The sequence below is a fragment of the Taudactylus pleione genome, unplaced genomic scaffold (genome assembly GCF_031769625.1).
Source record: "Taudactylus pleione unplaced genomic scaffold, aTauple2 ptg000610l, whole genome shotgun sequence".
In the NCBI taxonomy this organism is placed as follows: domain Eukaryota; kingdom Metazoa; phylum Chordata; class Amphibia; order Anura; family Myobatrachidae; genus Taudactylus; species Taudactylus pleione.
The window spans coordinates 218450-238512 of record NW_028285012.1 but is presented as its reverse complement, the minus strand read 5'-3'; the positions used below and the strand labels follow the sequence as shown (position 1 = coordinate 238512).

Below are 20063 nucleotides of genomic sequence, written 5' to 3'. Positions count from 1 at the left end.
CTACTTGCATATCCTAGTCCATAAGTGTAAGGAAACCCATGAATGAGTTAAATCATGCTGAGAAGCTGCAGCGTTACAAGCAAATCTCAAAAAATAAACTCACTGGATTGAAGACCCCCCCCTCCCCCCTCCCCCAACCTCTCTAAAGGAACATCAAAGTAATTTATGCATCACATAGAACAGCAAAACTGAACTTTTCATAGCACCTTACAGAAATGCGTCGGGCATATAGTAAGGAAGACTTCAATTTAAATGATTGCATGTATGCAAGGTATAATCACTTTTTTTTTTCTCAAATTAATTTTACATGTAGGCTACCCTAATGGGGAATCATGGGTTGTTCATTATGCCAATACTAGATTATAGTTTTTTTTTTTTTTTCTGTTTCTAAAAAAAAAAATTAAAAAAAAATTTCTGAGGTGCAGGAACCCCTTACGAAGGATTTTGGTTTTTTTTTTTTCCCCTTTTAAATAATAAAAACATTCGGTATATTCAGTTGTTTTTTTTGTACACCTGCAGCCCAGTCTCCTTGACGAGAAACTGCAGACGTAACAGTCGTATGATATCAGACGATAACTCCGCTTCCCACCTTACCCCCGCACAAAACACACGGCTCTCTGCAGACACGTGCAACAACACAGTCACATATTTACAGGAAGACTCTTTGTAGACGGATGAGAAAATAAATGAAGCACAGACAGGAGGAAACCATCAGCAATGCAGCTGCTGCAACGTGTTTAATCTATGAAACAAGCAGTTATGTAGTAACATAGCCAGACTGTGTATACATTATTAAAATTTATTCTGAAAACTCCTGTACATTTGTTTCAGTACACCGGGATTGTAAGTATTATTAGCACAAACCAAATTTGTTAAAGCAGTTGGTGCCCCTAGAAAACCGAACCACCCTGCTGGCATTTTACATAATAGCATGTACAAAAATCATTTTTACCAAGGTTTTAAAATTGCCCTGAAATATTGAAATATAAAAATAAATTAATTTTACATTTTTTTTTTGTTTTGTTTCTCTTTATCAGCCGATTACAAATATTACAAATCAAAATATTGTTTCCATATGATTTTTTTTATCTTAAACAATACAAAAAAAAAAAAGAGAGTCACAAAAAGCTTATGTACACAATGAGGTAAGGACTGTGCCGTAGACACATTACCGGAGAAACGGGTTCTCTCAGACACAGTGGAGGTCAAATTACAGTGGGGTCAGTTTCTCTATTACCATTAATAATGCAAACATTTAACTACAGATCAGCAGTCCTTTTACCAACTGCGTAATCACTGTAGCTGTGCGCACAATGATATGAAGCCTGGCAGCAATCTCTCAATGACATTACTCACATAAGCCAAGAATTTAAACGGAAAGCATTACTTATTTCTGAAAATGCTTCCCCCGCATGAAAGTGGATCCATCATCGTGAATTATCATCTTCTGATTCAATTGTACATAACAAACACCCATGTGTTACGCTAGTAACTTGTTAAAGGAGATGCTTACATCCTTTAGCTCATCTGTCTTCGAAATCTCTCTGTGCTCACAGCTCCTCCTTGATGTCAATACAATGACATAAATAAGAGGGATGGTATGGGCTCAGCATTACATCGCTTAGGATGTAACTACAGAGCTCCTGGCTCTGCATATTTGGGGGTAATATGCAGTGGCATAGGCAATCTGTTATTAATGCCTTGAAGGAACCAGTGTGGTTTTATGTGGGGGATGACCGATCCAAATAATTCAGCTCCAGCATTATTTCTTACCCATTTTTCCTCAGTGCCATCAATATGTTCAATGCAGCAGGGTCACAGCCAGTGAGGACCTGCACTGGCCAGTCTCCATGATCTCTGGGTGAGGGCCCTGTGATGTTAAAAGACCCGCTGACCAGCAGAGGTCCCCACTAGTTGGGAGTACCAAATTACTGCAGAAATGAGCAAATGGCGAGTCTTCCGACTGATCCGCAGGAAGATCTGAAAGGAGCAACTCACAGCCCTGGGAGTACTTTCACCTAATTAAGCAGATAGGAAGGATGCTTTATAGGCTTGTATTGTCACTGGCAGTTCTCACATTTGGAAAAAAAAGCAAAAATAAAATGGTGCCACTGAAACGAATTGTTTCAGAAAGAGGTGTATCGTGGAATTTAGATGGTTGCATAACTGATTGTTCAGAAATAAATAAACATTAACCACAGCCAGTATTAGTGGCATAGCAGACAGAGCCACTAGTGCAATGTGAATGCTTCCTGCAGTCCGGCCCCACGGTCCGCTCAGGGAGCTTTATCAACAGGCACTTTCAATGGTTCAATATGGCCTCCGGCAGCCCCACCGTCCTCTGCACTCTATTACTTCAGTCTGAAAAAACGAACATCGACGGCTGGAACACATGCCGGGCAGCAATTATATTTCACCAATACCTTTAAGTGACCAGTGGTGAGAGCTTAATGTCTGGACAGAAATTGCACCAAATACCGACAAGCGCCCCCTAGCAGCCAGAAGTCACTGATCACCATTCAGGATTTCAGCCATAATGACAACAGTGTTTTACCTTTCCCGGGCTTAATTTAGCCACATTTCAGTGCAACAAAGCAACAAGAAAGTTTAAACGAATAAATATCTAAAGCCTTGGCAAGGCTGTCGTCATTTCCCACCTATCTGGACCCGTGGGCCCGCAACATTCTGCAATGTGTTGCTTGTCCATCTTGAGTTGGTGAGATAACAATGAATATTTTGTCAAGTCAACTTCGTTTGCATTCTTTCTTTGCTACAGAAGGGAAGACATCTGTGTGCAGCGAGCTAAGTGCCAGGTGGACGTATGACCCGTTCCCCTCACAAATCAACTCTTATCTTGCATAACTGGTCCCGTTTTATCGCCAAGTCTCTAAGGAGAAACAAAAAGTGCTTTCAATACATATACGCATGTAATAAATGAGAATTAAGTGATAGGCCATGGGGTCTGCTCTCTCTCTTTATTACTATGGTCCTCTTTAATGTGCCTAAACAAAAGGACAAACAACTTTTTAAAAAACATCTGAAACACACATTGGATGCAGACATTTTTATTAGAATTACGTTTATGGGCTTTACTTACGAAGTGGCAGCTTTTCAGCAGGTTGAAGGTGAAAATTTAAAACGGCACTCGCAGTCAGTGTAAAGCATGCCAGGTTTTACACTAACTGTAAGTGCCGTTTTAAATTTTCAACTCCAACCCGCCAGGATGTGTAAGCTTACAAAAGCCGCAGCTTCATAAATAGAGCCCTATATAACCGCTAGCAACCAGTGACTTCACCGAGGTGCTTCATGGACAATGTTTAGGAAGCAATACTTCAGAGATATTGCCCACACCTTATAATGAATTGATACCATGAATGTTCATGAATAATATGTGTGACTGCCATTACATAGGTTGAATCAAGTGTGGCAATGATATCAATATAACCTGGGCAATGGATAGGCTGCAATCTCCAGTGTTGGCTCAGCTCACAAAATGGCTGCCTCTACTGAGTTTGCCTGTTTGCATCTGATCTCCAAATTCAATTCCAGGACGTTCTCGCTTAAGCGGAAACTCAATGCACTGAAACAGGCGGAAAAGTTTCTCCAATGAATGGCAGGCGGAAAAAAGTGCAAAATCTCTATTTTGGGATGCAAATGTGGGGAAATAATTTAGAACCCTTTGGACCCCCCCCTCCCCCCAAAGGACAAATCAGCCAAAAAAATTACCTCAGAAAACCCAAAAAGAAACATGTCATTTTTACGGCAAAAATGAAAAAAATTGGAGGGACAAGGATAAAAAGTAGCGAAATTGTATTCTTGGGGGGATGTTTGGATGGGGCAGGTGTTTTTAGGATTGCAGGTGCATGCAACAGGTGGATTTTTCACTCTTCTTTAAAAAAAAAAAAAAAAAGTGCACTTCGAGACACAAAAATATGCTAGCACCCATTTTCAAGTAGCCCAAATTTGACTGGACTATATATTTTAACCAAAAAATACTGTTTTCTATCATTCTTCACCACTTTTACATAAACGCATCTAGAAAGCTTTTAACACAACTTAAGGACACAAAGTATATTTATTAGGGCTAATAGTACATATCTGTAATGATTTCCAGTGTCAGTGCGTCTTATTTTTAGGTACAGACTGATTCCCCCATTCTATTCAGTACTTTCCGCCTGTTATATATTCGCCTATTAGCATATTCGCCTGTTCTGTAATTGAATAGGGCAAATCGCGGAGGGACGCGCACGCCGCGATTTCGCGTCCCAAACAGGCGAATGCGGCGGAAAGTACAACCGACGAAAAGTCACAGATTTTTCGCGGCTAATTGAATACGAGCCTATGTGGGGCATTTATGAAATGTGTCATACAGGTACCTGTGCTAAAAAGAACAGTAACCAATCAGATGCATGCTTCTATACTGTACATGAATAAAGAGGTTGTAATGACTTTGTAGCCCCTTGTTTACTGTACCACAGATTACTTTGAAGCCCCTTGATGCTTGTATATGAGAGGATAGATAAATGAGAAGTCACAGTGGAGACTACAGCTGTAAATCTGTACAGAGTTGCTCAGTGATGTAGTATAACCGGTGTATGGATTCAAGGATGTAGTGAGCACTTACTGCGACTTTCTGCGCTGCGTTGTCGGCATGCATGGCCAGGAAAGGGTTGGCAGCGGTGGAGTGGAGCGAGGAGGTCTGTGCTCCGGCCAGCAGGTTGTTGAGTGGTAACTGAGCCGCTCCGGGGATTTGCAGCTGCTGAAGTTCTGGCTGGTGGTGGTGCTGCTGTGGGTGTTGGTGTTGCTGCTGCTGTATTAGCTGATAGAAGAGGGCGTGGTGCTGCTCCTGGGGGTGGAAAACACATGACAAATGAAGATATCACTGTAACCAACTGCTGGTGCGTAGCATCTCTCTATCAGAGCTGGCTTCTATTTGTCCACTCTCAGCGGTCACACATATGACTGGTTACCCTCGGCTCTATATAAACTGAGAGATCAACCGCAGCAATGATTCAGGTATCCCGGTCAGGTGGCTTTGCATGCTCCTCCTGCCGTAAATACTGTACTATCACGTAAATACTATCTGCATAACAACAGTATTTCTATCTGTGACTCAAATAGAGTGACTTGGGAAATCCAACATTCATTTCTCACAGCCCTTAAGCTTGTCCCCATAACCATTTAGTGGCTGCATCATGGTTATAGTGCCAATACCATGTAAAACAGCAACATTTTCATTTATTTCACCTTTGAGGGTTAGATTGTACCCTGCGGTATGGAAACTGCCTACTGTAAAATGGCACGACTGGGAACGGGATGTAGTCAGCATCCTGCCGTGCGGAATGCCGATGGGCGAAACAAGGGCGTGGAAATCCCGACAGCTTCGGGATCCCGGCACCAGAATCCCGAAGATAAGTATCTGACGTTAGGGGGAGGGTTAGGCATTAGGGGGAGGGATAGATTAGGTTTAGACACTAGGGTTAGTCTTACTTTAGCTCCTAATGGGTGTCGGGATGCCACTGTCGGTATTCTAACCAGTGGCATCCCAACCGCTGGGATCTCATAACCAACCCCTGGGAACTCCAGGCTACAAATGAGTGGATCATGTCTTACAAATTGACCAGGCGTTTATTATGGCAGCAGGCCCCGGGAGCCCAGATTATACATATGCGGCTGCTACGCTATTTTGTTATGGCCCCATGGTGGTGCTTTTCTAGGCTTGGTTACATGGAGGTTGCTGTGTAACTTACAGGCGTGAGCTGCTGAGAGCTCAGGAGCTGCTGGAACTGCTGGTGCTGCTGATGAAGGAGAAGCTGCCTCTGCTGGTCAGAGAGGAGGCCTAGTCCCGAGGCACTGCAACACAAAACACAACCGTGTATCAATGTGTGACCACTGCACAAAACCGTCCCACTTGTTGTGACAATCTCACCCCACTATATTATAAGCAAACAAACAAAACCACATAGGCAGAGAGTAGTTAAGATGACAATTCTGTGGCCTTACCTGTTTGTTAATGTGGAAGAAATTGGGTGTGTTACATTAGGCAATATTGTTCCATGCGTTAATGCAGTAGTCTGGGGCAATGTAGCCGGAGATTGGATCACTCCATTCAGGGCCCCAACAATGCCGTTAATTGCTAGCTGGTTTGCTGGCAAACCTCCAATTATTGCACCCACTCCCGGCATGGCAGGAAGAGCTGGCGTGACAGTCTGAATGCCACTTGTAAGTGTTCCCATAGTGACGCCATTGAGTCTCTGCACCCCTTGAACTTGCTGTGCTGGGCTGTGCCTATCAGGGGGTGGCGTGGAAAGTGATGAAGAACTGCTGGTGCTTTGCCTACTTGAGGCAAGGTCCTGAAAATGAAGACGACAAAAGCTTCCTCAGTACTTTCTGAACCATTGTAAGTGGGCACACAAAGGAAATCCATACAAGACCTCTAAGACCTCTCTAATCACTCCACCTACTTCAAGGAATGTCAATATCTATGCAAGTAGTAAGTATTGTAACAATCAGGCGCTGCTTGTAGCATGACATACAGACATCATCTCGCCCTGTCTGACACTACATGCAATGGGAGCAGCCATTTTGTGGGCCGCAGAAATATGCACTACAATGTAACGACAGTCAGTGGAAGCTGACATTTTGTGGGATGAATCAATTAATCAAGAGTGAAATCTATGAATTCACTGCGAACTAAAGACATTAATAGTTCACTAATTAACAATGTCATGAAAATCCATTCAGCGCATAAGATGGCTGCCTCCACTTTGTGTAAGTGACCGTACACTTTAAGCATAATTTCCACTTAGTTAAAAAGGATTCACCCAGAATGTAGATTCGCTGCTGCTTACACTTCAGAATGGAAAAACAGAAGTGAATCGTAGGTTTGATTTTAAACCAGTTTTCGAGAGGAATTTATATTCTGAAAAACCATTTGTGACTTGCTGAAACACCTCAGACATTTGTTGATATTTTGTACCCAGTATATATAGAATTTTCTAGTATTCAGCCCAATTTAGAGGCTTTCTGCATTTCTTACTTCAACATGAAAACTGGGCTTGTGGCAGAAGGGTAAGCAGCTAGCCAGTGACAAACCTGATGTGTAGCTGGATGGGCGTTCTCTGAGTGAAAGTTTCCCAGGCGAGGACTTTTACTTATATTCAATGAATCCGTGCTAGATGCTAGAAAAATCCAAACATATATTAAAATCTCCGGCAGCAAGCAATGATTGATTACATTTGGATGGTGACCATTAAAATATGTAATCTATAATAATCTTAAGTATTCGTATACAGATGTGTCCCCAAACACCTATCCTTTTTGAGCCTTATAGTGAAGATGCCTGGCGCGATTCCTGTGCCGCATTCTTTTCCCTCCATTTTGTGACTTAGTTTACAGTGTACTGGGTGTTTAGGATTACTTTTTTGGTCACAAAGGAATTGGTATAAAGTCACAGATTAAGCCAGAAGTTCCCAAACGCGGTCCTCAAGGCTCCCCAACAGGTCAGGTTTTAGAGATATCCATGATTGAACACAGGTGGCTTTATTAGTACCTCAATTTGATTTAACCACATGTGCTCAACCATGGATATCTCTAAAACACCTGAACTGTTGGGGTGCCTTGAGGACCGCGTTTGGGTACCTCTGGATGAAGCATGATGATGCATGACGCGGGTCACTCCTATCGGACCGGTCGTTTTCCTGTTCAACCTGGAATGTGTACTTTTTCCTCAACTTTGCTACATTTTCCTTCATTTTGTTTTTTCCTCCATTTTGAATCTTAGTACACTGATCCGGTACTAGTTCCTTAGGATTAGTGTTTTGGCGTATTTGAGGATAGGTGTATCGGGAACACATCTGTAGCATGCTGGCTTCATATCATGACAAAGAGCAAGTAACAAAGCAAAAGAGAAGTTAACATTATAACTGCTTAGATATCCTAAATATTAAGCAATATTAATACTAATGATATGAAAAGAGCATAGTTATAAGTGCTCATTAAGCTTTTCCAGTCTATATTTGTGTGGAAGCTTTGTCTAATGACCTGCTCAGGAGTACATCATCATTCAGTTTCAGTATGTTACCTCTCTACAAGCCAGCTTTACTGGACACCATCTATAAGATTCTCCAATGGAAACAGTGACTGATGTAATTAGGAGTCGTGGAAAAAATTGTGGGTTTTTGTTTAGTCTTTTTCCCCTTTTAAACCGAGCTTCAGTTTATGGTGGATGCTATGAACTAGCCATGTCATTGTTGTGGCATTTGGATTTAATAATACATGTGATGGTTTTAGTTACGGATACTAGGAAATTAATTTTGTATTCTGGTAAATGTTCCTGTATCATATTAGGAGACAAGGGTATTTCCTATAATATGTATATTCATCTCTTGCAGACCGTATCCGTTCTTTTGTCTGGCATTTCCAATCTGCAGCCATACTTTACATTGTATAAAAGTCTAATCAGGTTTGTGTAAAGAAGTCAACAGTGCAACAGACTAAAAACAAGAAAAATAGACTATTCCCCTCCTTGTAAGAATTCCGGCGTCAATGCACCCTTTGCAGAGAATGAGTAATATCCGCCTAGTAACCCTGTGTACATGTGCTAATTAACAAGAGATTAGTAATGATGATGGCTGTAATGTTTAAAATAAACAGGATATTGAGATTCGTACATTTCCCACACTTATATCAACCAAAAACAAGCGCTAACTCTTTCGAAACTCGGATCATTTATTTCTCACTGTATTAGAACGTACAGCTCAGTGGTATCCTTACCATTCTGTAACGGGTACGAATGCACTTGGGGGGAGGTGTTTCGGGTGGAAGATATTGTTGGGAAGGGAACAGACAGCTGTGCATTTAGGAGCTGCAGGCGCTCCTTTTTGGCGGTGAGGTTCTTGATCTGTTCCCCTAGTCGCTGGTTCTCTACTTGCAGTTGGTGCAGTGACTTCAGCATGCCTAGGACTAAGAGCACAGAAGAATGTCGGCCTGAACATTTCCACTTGCGTTTCTTATGGTGAAATCATTTAGCTCACTGACGAGCCGTAATGCAAGCAGGAAACTACAGGACTCTCTGATGAGGGTGTAATCAATCAATGTTTCGGTGCCGGATCTGAACTCGATGAAGGTCCTTAGACAGCAAAACATCATTGGATATACAGTGGAGTAACGGAGTGCCCTGGTGTTTCCTGCTTGTAACTAATTTACTTCACAATCTCAACAGCACTTGAATGCTCATTAAACTGATGAGGAAATCCACACATACCCCACCCAGATATTAGATACATTACATGAATTCACTGGAAAATGCATTTTAGAGGGAAAATAATGACTACTTTAAATATAAGTCATACTCACTGCAAACCAGTACAAGGCCACCCTCACATTTCTAGTGTGCAGATGTATTCATTCTCATGAATATAAGGTGACAGCCCACAAAATGGCAGCCTCGCCCAAAATGGACACGTGCGTGTGGCCAAGTTTGATACTCATCGTGTCGCTTGAGATCGTTGTCAGATCGCACTATAAGTGCACCACTTATGGTATTGCAGAGGTGCTTTATATTTTTTATATGATGGTTTGAAAATGACTATTAAGCCTAACCTACAATTTTAATCATAGAAAGAATTAGGACCACTAGCAAGTATGTTGTGTATAAGATTTAGGGATCAGAAATTAAGATATTTCAGATAATAGTGTATTTAACAACCTTTTCCATTACAATCAGCTAATTAAATTGAATCTTTTTTTTTTAATCTAACTGTAAAAAAACTTGATCGTGGATGACCAAAAATCCAGTATGATAATATGTACATGGTTGCAGTGACTTGACAAGCCAATCATAATTTGTGGGACATTTAAATGTGAAAGTGACCGGATTAAAGCTACTTTTAGAGTTCTTATAGGTATTGTTTAGCCAATGTTTACTAATCCTACAACTGTTCCATGAACAGCAAATGTCGTTCTCCTCTTCCTAATCAGAAATTTTAAATGTGTGCGAAGCAATCGCTTGCATATTTATTTATTTAGGTAAACTTATGATCTGATAAAAAAAAAAAAAGGTGTGAAAAAAAAAAAAAAAGTATTGTATTGTAATGTGTGTGCATTAATGGCATATTCATGTTACCGTACAGAAATGTAATCAGTTGTTTGAAAACTAAATGAATGCATGAATCCGGAGATTTTGTTTTTTTATCACTGTGCTCCCATCTTAAGGGAAAGAATGTATCAAACCTTCAAAAGAGGACTGGTGGAAAAGTTGCCCATAACAACCAAGCACTAACCAATCAGCTTCTAGCTATTATTTATCAATATTAATAACACCCTATACAAATGATAGCTAGAAGCTGATAGGTTGCTGGGCAACTTCGTCATTTGTCCACTTTAGAAAATGTAATTCATCTCCCCCTAAGGGCCGTATTCAATTAGTTTCGCACCCGCGATCATTTTCCGCCTACTTCGCGTGTTTTGTACATGAAAACTTTTCGTACGCGTCCCCGCTATTCACCGTATTCAATTCCAAAAGATGCGAAGCTCAAACAGGCGAAAAGTGCTGTCAAAGATGGGGAAATCAGCCTAACAGCCCCCAAAAGATGCACTAACATTGGGGATCAGTATAGATGTCCCCGAATAGCGCTCCTGAAGCTATTTGGGGTACTTAAGTGCTTTCAATTGCCTCTATATAGCGCCTTTGAACAAGTGGTGAAGAATAGCAGCAATTAGTATTTTTTCATGAAAATAAGTAGTCTTGTCAAATTTGGGGTACTTGAAAATGGGTGCTAGCATGGTTTAAATACGCTAAATTGAAGTTTTAAGTGACGTCAAAAACACACCTTCAGCAAGCACCTGCAATCAAAAAAACACCTACCCCATACTTGCAGACCCCCCAAAAGTCTATTTCGATACTATTTATGTGTGCACCCCCACTTTGTACTTTACTCCCATTTTCAAAGTAATTTTTTGGGGTGTTCCTCTGTTTTTATGGGTTTTTTGACGCAGTTATCTCTTGGGGGCTGTCCCAAGGGTGCAGAGTGGTTTTCCCACCTTTGCACCTCAAAACCACAATTCTGCACTTTTTTCCGCCTGCTATTCATAGGCGAAACTATTTAACCTATTACATTGCATTGACTTTCTGCGTACGCGAAAAGTCTTTGCAATTGAATACAATGAAAAGTTTCCGCCTGGCGAAATGACATCATCGGCGATACTTTTTCACAGATTACGGCTTTTCACCGCTAATTGACTACGGCCCTTAGTCTGTTACATGATGGTCTGTGGGATTCTCCTAGAATGAAATGACTAGCAGGACAGCTGTACCTTATTCTTTCAGCACAGAAAATATAAATGTAATGTAAAACAGCTCAACTTATGTCAAGGAATTGCAAATTTTACTCTTTACTTTTTAACTTTACATTAAGTTGAATTTTGACTTTAGTATCTCTTTAAATACGGTCTGTTTAAAGACGTTATTTGTTGCAGTGTAGTCAGAGAGGACACTAGTAAAAGTAGCACAATAAACTGTACTACATCACAACACAAGCTGAATAACCACTAACCACCCTTCAGGGAAATGAAAGATCTATACAAGATTAAAACAAAACACAATGCAAAAGACGACGACAAAAAACACACAACAAAAACAGATCACACGGAAACAAAGTTTTGTTTTTAGGGTTGGCAAATATGAAGCCCACAGAAATAATGCAAGTATTGCAGGTTAAATGGAAAGCTAAGAAGAGATGTACAGTGATTCCCCAGCCAAATAATCTGTCCGGGAGCCTGTGTACCATGCTATGCTCGCCAGAGGCTTCCTGGTCTCTGATGAGATGGAATGGAGCACATACTCCCGACACACCGTACTGGCGTCACATGAGTGACCTGACAAACTCACAGCCAGCAATAAGTGATGGTAACATGAGCTTGGGTTAAGGCAATCAACTTTAAACTTAAACACTATCAATATGCAAAGTGTTTTATCAAATTTCTACCACAAAGTTTTACTAGAATTTTATTATATTTTTCGAACCATAAAAGTGTCATTAAGTGCCCAATTTCTAGCAGTTAGTTTAGGAATAAGTACTGTAAAGGTTTACGGATAGGAAACCCAGTACTGCAAATAATTACGGATAGGACCCTAGAAATCGAAACTTCCATATGGAATCCTATGAGTCCTCCCACGCTTTGAAAACACCAATTGTGTACACAGTGTGATTGTTTAAAACACTTCTGCATCTCTTCTACGTGTTTGTACAAAAATGTACAGGTAACAATAAAGTTTTCTTTGTTTGATTGACCTGTATTTCAGATGATAAATCTGAATCAGGAATAGTCACATCTGGTCACTTCTCAAGGATTTTACTTGACCCCTCTCTCTAAGCGCATACAAAGGGGCTCTTAGTGTGCCCAAATGAGATGCAGGACAACGTCAGTAAACCTGTCCTCTAGCTATCACGTTTATAAGGATTATCCCTGCATGCATTTCCTCACAATTAGCATTTTGTCAGGATATCATCAATATTGTACACAAGTACGATATTAATGGACCACATGGTAATAGCATTTCTCCTCTCTACAACAATTTTCATTATTTTGCTTGGAACAGACTAAAAAGTAACAAACAAAATAAGGGATAATTGGATTGGACTCATTAAATACCTAAAATGTTTTATCTAGTTTGATTGTCTATATTCTTTCATGTCATGTAGTAAGTGGTGCATTATTTTTTTTTATTTTAGTAGTTGTTTAGGATTACATAGGACAGTCTGGAATAGCGTCCTTAATTGCAGCTTTCAGCTGGAAACCATGTTGACATTTGCATGAATGCAACAAACCGTAGAAGGTGGGGGAAAAAATATATACATGTAATCGGTTCCTGAATCGTTTGAAATTACTTAGAACGGCTCTTGATGGGAGTTTATTTATACTGTACAGTGAACAAATCCCAGCATTGGACACAGATGGCATTTATATTCAATTGAAAGTTTACGGCTCTCAGAAGCAGCAGTAAAGGTTACAGAGTCACAGTCACGTGGGAAAGCCATTGATCCAATTACAGAGAGGAAAACAGGCCTGTTTCTGATAATGCTGCACTTAAATAGATAAAAAGAACTGGAAAACAATACATGGCCTTATTATTATTTTGTAACAAAATTGACTAAAGAGACAACTCAGGTTTAAAAGGTTTGGAATTGCCTGGCACATCTAGGAGCAATCTTACTGGCCCTGAAGTCACACCATTGTTCGAATACTACGTGTGCCGGCCACTTCTAGCAGAGTCGCGCTCCATGGTGTGGACTGGGATAGTCCAGCATAATCCGCTGCATCATCTTCTCTTCAGGAAGAGCTGGACTCTGCCCTCCCCCTACGATTTGCTCCATCTGTGTAACAAACGCACTTCAGGAAGCACTGGGTTGTGCTGTGGTTTACGCCATGTGTATAACAGCAAAACGCAAAACTTACTTTTCCTCTCTCCCTATGTCCATCACTTCAATAATTCCTGTAAATCTAGAGGTCAAAAGGTCACAGGGATAAACACTTCAAAGTGGACCATTCCTCTGTAAACTGCGGCGGCTGCCATTTTGTGCACTAAGCACATTCATTCCAGTAATTCGCTTGGAAGTAAAGACATTACCCATTCTTCAAATGGCTAAAACGGTAATAGCAAAGGCACTAAACCAGGAAGGTGCTCGAGGTGCCCACAAAGGGCAGACCTGAATGGAATGAAGCACTGCCACGAGAGTAGATTGGTCAGATTCATCAGCACATATGCCACTTACTGTCATTATTTGTCCCTTGTTCTTGAAGAAACTGCTGCCCTTCGTTCCACTGCCTCTCCAGAAGCTGCTCTATACTGGTGGCCACTGGCAGAACACTTTCTGGGTTACTGCCTCCTGAGTGATCATAGCGAGACGACAGACTGTTCAGGGGGGACCTGCAGGAAAAAAAAAAAGTTATTGTTTAAGCCACTTGACCAGAACTTTGAATAGTGAAATCAGTCACATATATTATATAAAGCTTTTCTATTTTAGCATTGAAGAATTAGCAATCATCACTGTGTATTTATTATGAAGGCACTGGACACAACCTGCAACATATAAAAGAGCTATTAGGGACATACACAAATATATATTTTTATACCTCTGAGGAACTTTCCAGAACCGAAGATAAAAAGTTGTTTAATGTAGAGAAATATTTGTTCCCGTTGTGTGCACAGACTCCCTATCTGCAATCAGCCAGTCAGGAGACAGCCGATAAGGGTGAGTAAGAGTTTACATACTGCTACAGATTTAGCAAATATAGACTATAAACACAACTTTAAATGCTAAAAGCTCTGTAAGTATCTGCATTTTTGTGTCAGAATTTGAAATAGAAAGAGGCAATTTCCCACCAGAAATATAGGATAGACATTATTAACAAAAAGTTTAAAAAAAAAAATGTACAAAGTTCTAAAAACATTATTAAAATATTGTTTGGGAGATATGCAGCAAATCTAAAATATCCTAATTTTTTTAATTAACAAATCTACCCTCCTCCCCCTCAAAAAAAAACAAAACAATACAAAACACTATGGCATAGAAACGCAAATCTTAATTGGTTAAAAGAATGCAGAGATCTGGTTTTCCAACTAGCAGGACTGGTAATTGTTCTGCTGTTTACATTACTTTACATGCAAAGTAAAGCTTTTGCATTCAAAACACACAAGCTTCGGGAACAGGTGTCCCTCACAATACCCCACCTAATGGACGGCTGAACCAGCCTTTTCTCCAAAGCAAGATACAATTTCCCTAAAAAATGTACACGGGATTAAAAAGCTGTGATCAGTCTTTCAACTGTCAACTGTGCTCCTTCGCAGGAGAATCCCCATATTGAAAAACAAATGCGAAAGTATTCTCCCTGGGACTGCTAGTCAATCTGACTTATGATCGCAGGCTTGCTACCAGGAGTCTGGGGCCCTCAAATGAATTGCTAGGACCATGATGGACGAGCGCTTCCAAGGAGAGAGAATTGAGAACCACGGGGAACAAGCTCAAGTTGCTGAATAGAACCCACTTATTTTCAAAGCAGAAATTCCTGCCTCATCTCTAACTTATTTGAGTAATTACTGCTAAGACAAGGAAGGAGAGGAAAGAAAACAACTAAGAAAAACCTACCTCTCAAACTGGCTAATAGCAATAAAAATATATACCTAATTATTTCACCTATATATAGATATGTAACCCAGTAACACTTTAGAATTTTCAATTAGGAATACCTTACAGGGGCAAGAGCCCCCAATAATTATTCCTGGTTTGATCTAAAAAAACAAGCATAAGTAAGTCATAATTGGACTCATAACTTAACGTGCTATTTAAAGAATTGCTGTTTTAAGTGTGCGATAGTCATTGTTTTTAGATAGCTTACTACAGATCATTATCTCCTTTTCAAAACCTCTATGGAGAGTAAACAAAAAATGTCAGCCCAGGCTCATAGCTATCACTATGTCATGTGAGGGGAAAGAAGGAGGTGGAGGTTGCCACAGTGCAAACCGAGATCAAAATAAAAAATAAAAAGTTATCCACAACATCCCTGCTCACTACACAATATACCATGTGACTGTTGCCATGGTAGTCACATAATACTCTGGGAAAAATCTGAAGAATTATCATTAAATTTATAGCATTCTGGAGAAACAGACCAAGAACGAAAAAATTGCAAAGTCGCTTCTTACAGCCTTCCATGCAAATCCAGCTCGGCTTCAAGTTCTCTAGAAAATGGAGTGGAGTAGGCTTCTGCCGCACTGAATTGTATTGGTTTCTAAGTGAGACTTTTCCATCGGAAATGAATTGTGGAGCGTATGAGCAACAGGGAGAGGCGCCCACCCCAAGTTTCATATTACTTATTTACACTAGACATCTCTCTTCATAAACGCAACATAATTACAGAGCACGAGTTATCCATTGCACGGTGAATACGGTTCTAGAAGTGGTTTGATGTGTGCACTTAGGTGAGATACCCATGGACATAGATTTGTTTTTGTGACGTCACCCAGTGCTAGGTCAGCCCACTTGGTTGGCTCTATAAAGGTGGATACCGCCGATAGGGGCTAAACTATACACTTGGCATTCTGTAAATGAAACTTTCAATTAATTGGCAAAGAAATTAATTTTCTGTAAGACCGTTCAATTCGTTTCAGGAAAGCCACTATATATACCTTCTTTTTCTTGTCTCTTGGTACTGCTGGTTTTAACTTGGGAACGCATATAAACCATATATCTTCAAGAACAGCAATCAAGGTTTATATTTCGGCTTCACAGCTGTAGAAATGGCTTGTGTATATCATTATATTAATTACACACTAAGCTCTCTTATGAACAGGGCCCTCCCTATCCTTCGTTTTCAGGTCAGCAGTTATGTTTTCTACCATATAGGTCATGTCCGTTAGAGGTGAAAACCAGAGAGAATAATGCTAAAAGATGCAGAAAGGTAGAAATAAGTTTGCTTAGTATAGATGAATAGGTAATGGTGAATAAGTAGGGGTAGTTATTTGTCTCTATGGAGAAGTAGATTTTTAACACTCTCTCAAATCCTGCAAATAGCCCAACATAGAGGTAGTGAGGATCAGTCACCTGTAATCACCTAAGTTATACATTACACGAGGGTGAGTCAAAAATGATCCACACTCAAGCTGTATAATTTATTTTAATCAACTTTCAGAAAATACAAATACATTATTTTTCTAAATAATCTCCCCGATTTTCAATACACTTTGTCCAACTGTCAACAAGCTTTTGTATTCCCTCATTAAAAAATGTTTTAGGCTGAGCTGCAAGCCACAAAAGCACCGCTGTCTTCACCTCTATATCAGACGTGAATTTTCGTCCTCTTAGGGCTTCTGATTTGCAACATAATCCACTGTCACTCATCTATCCAACAGAATCAGTTCACATGCACACTCCATGTTCTCATCAGTCGTAGACGTGTGTCCGGCTCCGTCTTCATGGCCGACACGTGTGCGACCTTCTTTGAATTTCTCTATCCATTCATACACACTTCTTCGCAACAGAACACTTTCTCCATACTGTGCACAAAGCCTTCAATAAATATCGGTACCAGACACACCCTCAGACCACAAAAAAACAAATCACTGCACGCTGCTCTTTCGTGCAAATCACAAGTTGGGCAGCCATCTTTTCTTGTACTGCAGTCACAAATGAACTGACTTAGCATGTTCAAACCTGCACAGCAATTGACTGGGGAGACAGCGCCGTAGTACGGAAAGCGGCCAACAGAAGTTTTAATATAACTGGAGTGCGGATAATTTTTGACTCACCCTCGAACTTCCTATAAACACCATACAAAAAAACAATCTACCTCATCCACTGACTAAACTGCAGTAGTTACAACTAAATTATAAAAGAATTATAGGGTAGGGAGTAATTGTACTGAAGTCAGGGTAGCAATACTAGCCCCAAAGTGTGCTGTCTTGGGAGTCATCCTGGACTCCTCCCTCTCCCTCAAACCTCATACCCAGAACCTCTCACGGTCCTGTCGTTTCCATCTCAAAAATATTTCCAGGATCAGACCAGCTCTCACTCAGCATGGTACTAGGACCCTAATACACTCAGTGGTCATCTCCAGATTGGACTCGTGTAACCTCCTCATATCTGGCCTGCCCAACTCCCATCTCTCTCCTCTCCAGTTGTAAATGGGAGAGGAATGGGTGAGGGCTTTGTAAGCGAGTGTGAGAATCTTGAATTGGGTTCTGAAGGGGAGCCAGTGGAGGGCTTGTAGGAGAGGCTCATCTTTCTCTCCAAACGCATCTGCTTCCCTTCTCCTACAAGCCCCCCACTTGCTGCCGCTCGGCTCATCTTTCTCTCCAAACGCACTACATCTGTCACCCCTCTCCTACAAGCCCTCCACTGGCTCCCCTTCAGAACCCAATTCAAGGTTCTCACACTCACTTTAAGAGCACTCACCCAATCCTCTCCCATTTACATTTGTGACCTCATCTCCCCTCACTCTCCTGCCTGCACTCCTCGTTCAACAAATGCACGCCGCCTCTCATGTCGACTGACTACTTCCTCCCAAGATTTGCTCCCCACCTTTGTAACGCTCTCCCTCTCCCCATCAGACTCTCCACCTCTCTACAATCCTTCAAGCGGGCTCTCAAGACCCACTACTTCATCAAAGCCTTCCAACTCTCATCCTAACTTGCTGGCTACATCCTCCCTGTCTACCCCATCTGTGTCATGCCTGTTTGTCTGCCCCTCCCGTTTAGAATGTAAACTCTCATGAGCAGGGCCCTCTACCCTCTTGTGCTTCTCCTTACTTTATTTCCATCTACTTATTACTCCCCACTAGGGCACCTAACACTTGGTTGCTTATGCTATGTTGCTTATTTGGGTGTTATGGTCACCAATGTAGCAATGTATATTATCCATGTCCTTGCCCTGTATTGTCTTGTTCTGTACTGTAAGTCACTTGTAACTTTTTTGTTTATGTACTTTGTAAGGCGCTGCGGAACACTTGTGGCGCCATATAAATAAACGATAAATAATATTGAGGTGAATAGTGCCTTGCAACCTTGCACAGTGAGTCTCCCCGCTTATCATTCCACCAGCCCTGGCTGGTAAAGCTTACTGCTGGTTAGTGGAAAATCTGGGGAAACCACTCACTCTGTCTCCCTATCAGATAAAGCTGGGTACACACCTAAAAGATAGATCTACAGATCGAGTGATCTGCAGATGATGGTTGTTCATACACACTGAATAACCATCTGTCATCTGTACGCGGGTTTCGCAGGCCGGGGGTCGCCTTGAGCCCCGTCCCCGTGGCCCCTGCAGCAAGTGTATACAGCACGATGGACAGATATCTGCAGGTGCAATATATCTAATCAACGTTGTTCACAGACATATTGCTGGCACACACTGGCCGATGGGCATATAGATATATTGGCCGATCAATTGTTCGGCAGATATATTGTATCTGCCAGTGTGTACCCAGCTTTAGGCTTTAAGACATATGGCTTTTATAAATTTTGGGAGGGATCCCACATAATTTTTTAAAATGTATTTATTGCATTTTTAAACAAAAGAAGCCTGCACAGATCCCAGAGAAATGGACAAGTCTTTTTGGGCAGGATTGCCGATTAGTGAAGATGGGGTCAAACCAGGGTACATGGTCATAATATAGTTCTCTAGTAGAGTTCTCTCAGACTGTATGATTTTTTTTTTTTCCTAGTACATTCTGAGAAAGACAATCTATCTAACTTTAAGCACTGGCAGATTGTTCAGGTGGACCCACTGTTGGCTAAAAGTTGTCGGACTACTCCCCTCTTTTGCTAAAATGTAGCAGTCAGGTGCATAAATATTGGGACATTGACAGAATTTTCATATTTTGGCCTCTATTCACCACCACAATGGCTTTGAAATTAAACAAACATGATGTGCTTTAACTGCAGACTTTCAGATTTAATTTGAGGGTAATTACATCCAAATCAGGTGAACGGTGTAGGAATTACAACGGTTTCTATATGTGCCTCCCACTTTTTAAGGTGCCAAAAGTAATGGGACAAACTAAACAATCCTAAATCTAACTTTCACTTTTTAATACTTTGTTGCAAATCCTTTGTAGGCAATTACAGCCTTAAGTCTGGAATGCATAGACATCACCAGACGCTGGGTTTCATCCCTGGCGATGCTCTGCCAGGCCTCTACTGCAAATGTCTTCAGTTCCTGCTTGTTCTTGGGGCATTTTCCCTTCAGTTTTGTCTTCATCAAGTGAAATGCATGCTCAATCGGATTCAGGTCAGGGGATTGACTTGGCCATTGCATAACATTCCACTTTTTAGCCTTAAAAAACTCTTTGGTTGCTTTTGCAGCATGCTTCGGGTCATTGTCCATCTGCACTGTGAAGCACCGTCCAATAAGTTCTAAAGCATTTGACTGAATATGAGCATATAATATTGCCCGAAACACTTCAGAATTCATTCTGCTGCTTTTGTCAGCAGTCACATCATCAATAAATACAAGGGAACCAGTTCCATTGGCAGCCATACATGCCCACGCCATGACACTACCACCAGC

The 20063-nt window shown here is 41.0% G+C and overlaps 1 protein-coding gene across 10 annotated transcripts in view; it reads right to left on the bottom strand.

Moving 5' to 3' along the window:
- Positions 1-704: 704 nt before the first annotated feature.
- Positions 705-20063, bottom strand: part of MLLT10 (MLLT10 histone lysine methyltransferase DOT1L cofactor) — a 163630-nt gene continuing 144271 nt past the window's right edge. For all 10 annotated transcript variants that reach the window (XM_088454236.1, XM_088454237.1, XM_088454228.1 and 7 more), the window contains 7 exons: positions 13776-13930; positions 8776-8964; positions 7096-7181; positions 6004-6353; positions 5751-5853; positions 4625-4846; positions 705-2887 (listed from right to left, as the gene is read on the bottom strand). In XM_088454236.1, coding sequence (XP_088310362.1) covers positions 2843-2887; positions 4625-4846; positions 5751-5853; positions 6004-6353; positions 7096-7181; positions 8776-8964; positions 13776-13930 — 1150 coding nt within the window. In that variant the 3' untranslated portion in view covers positions 705-2842. The remainder of the gene's footprint in view (positions 2888-4624; positions 4847-5750; positions 5854-6003; positions 6354-7095; positions 7182-8775; positions 8965-13775; positions 13931-20063) is intronic.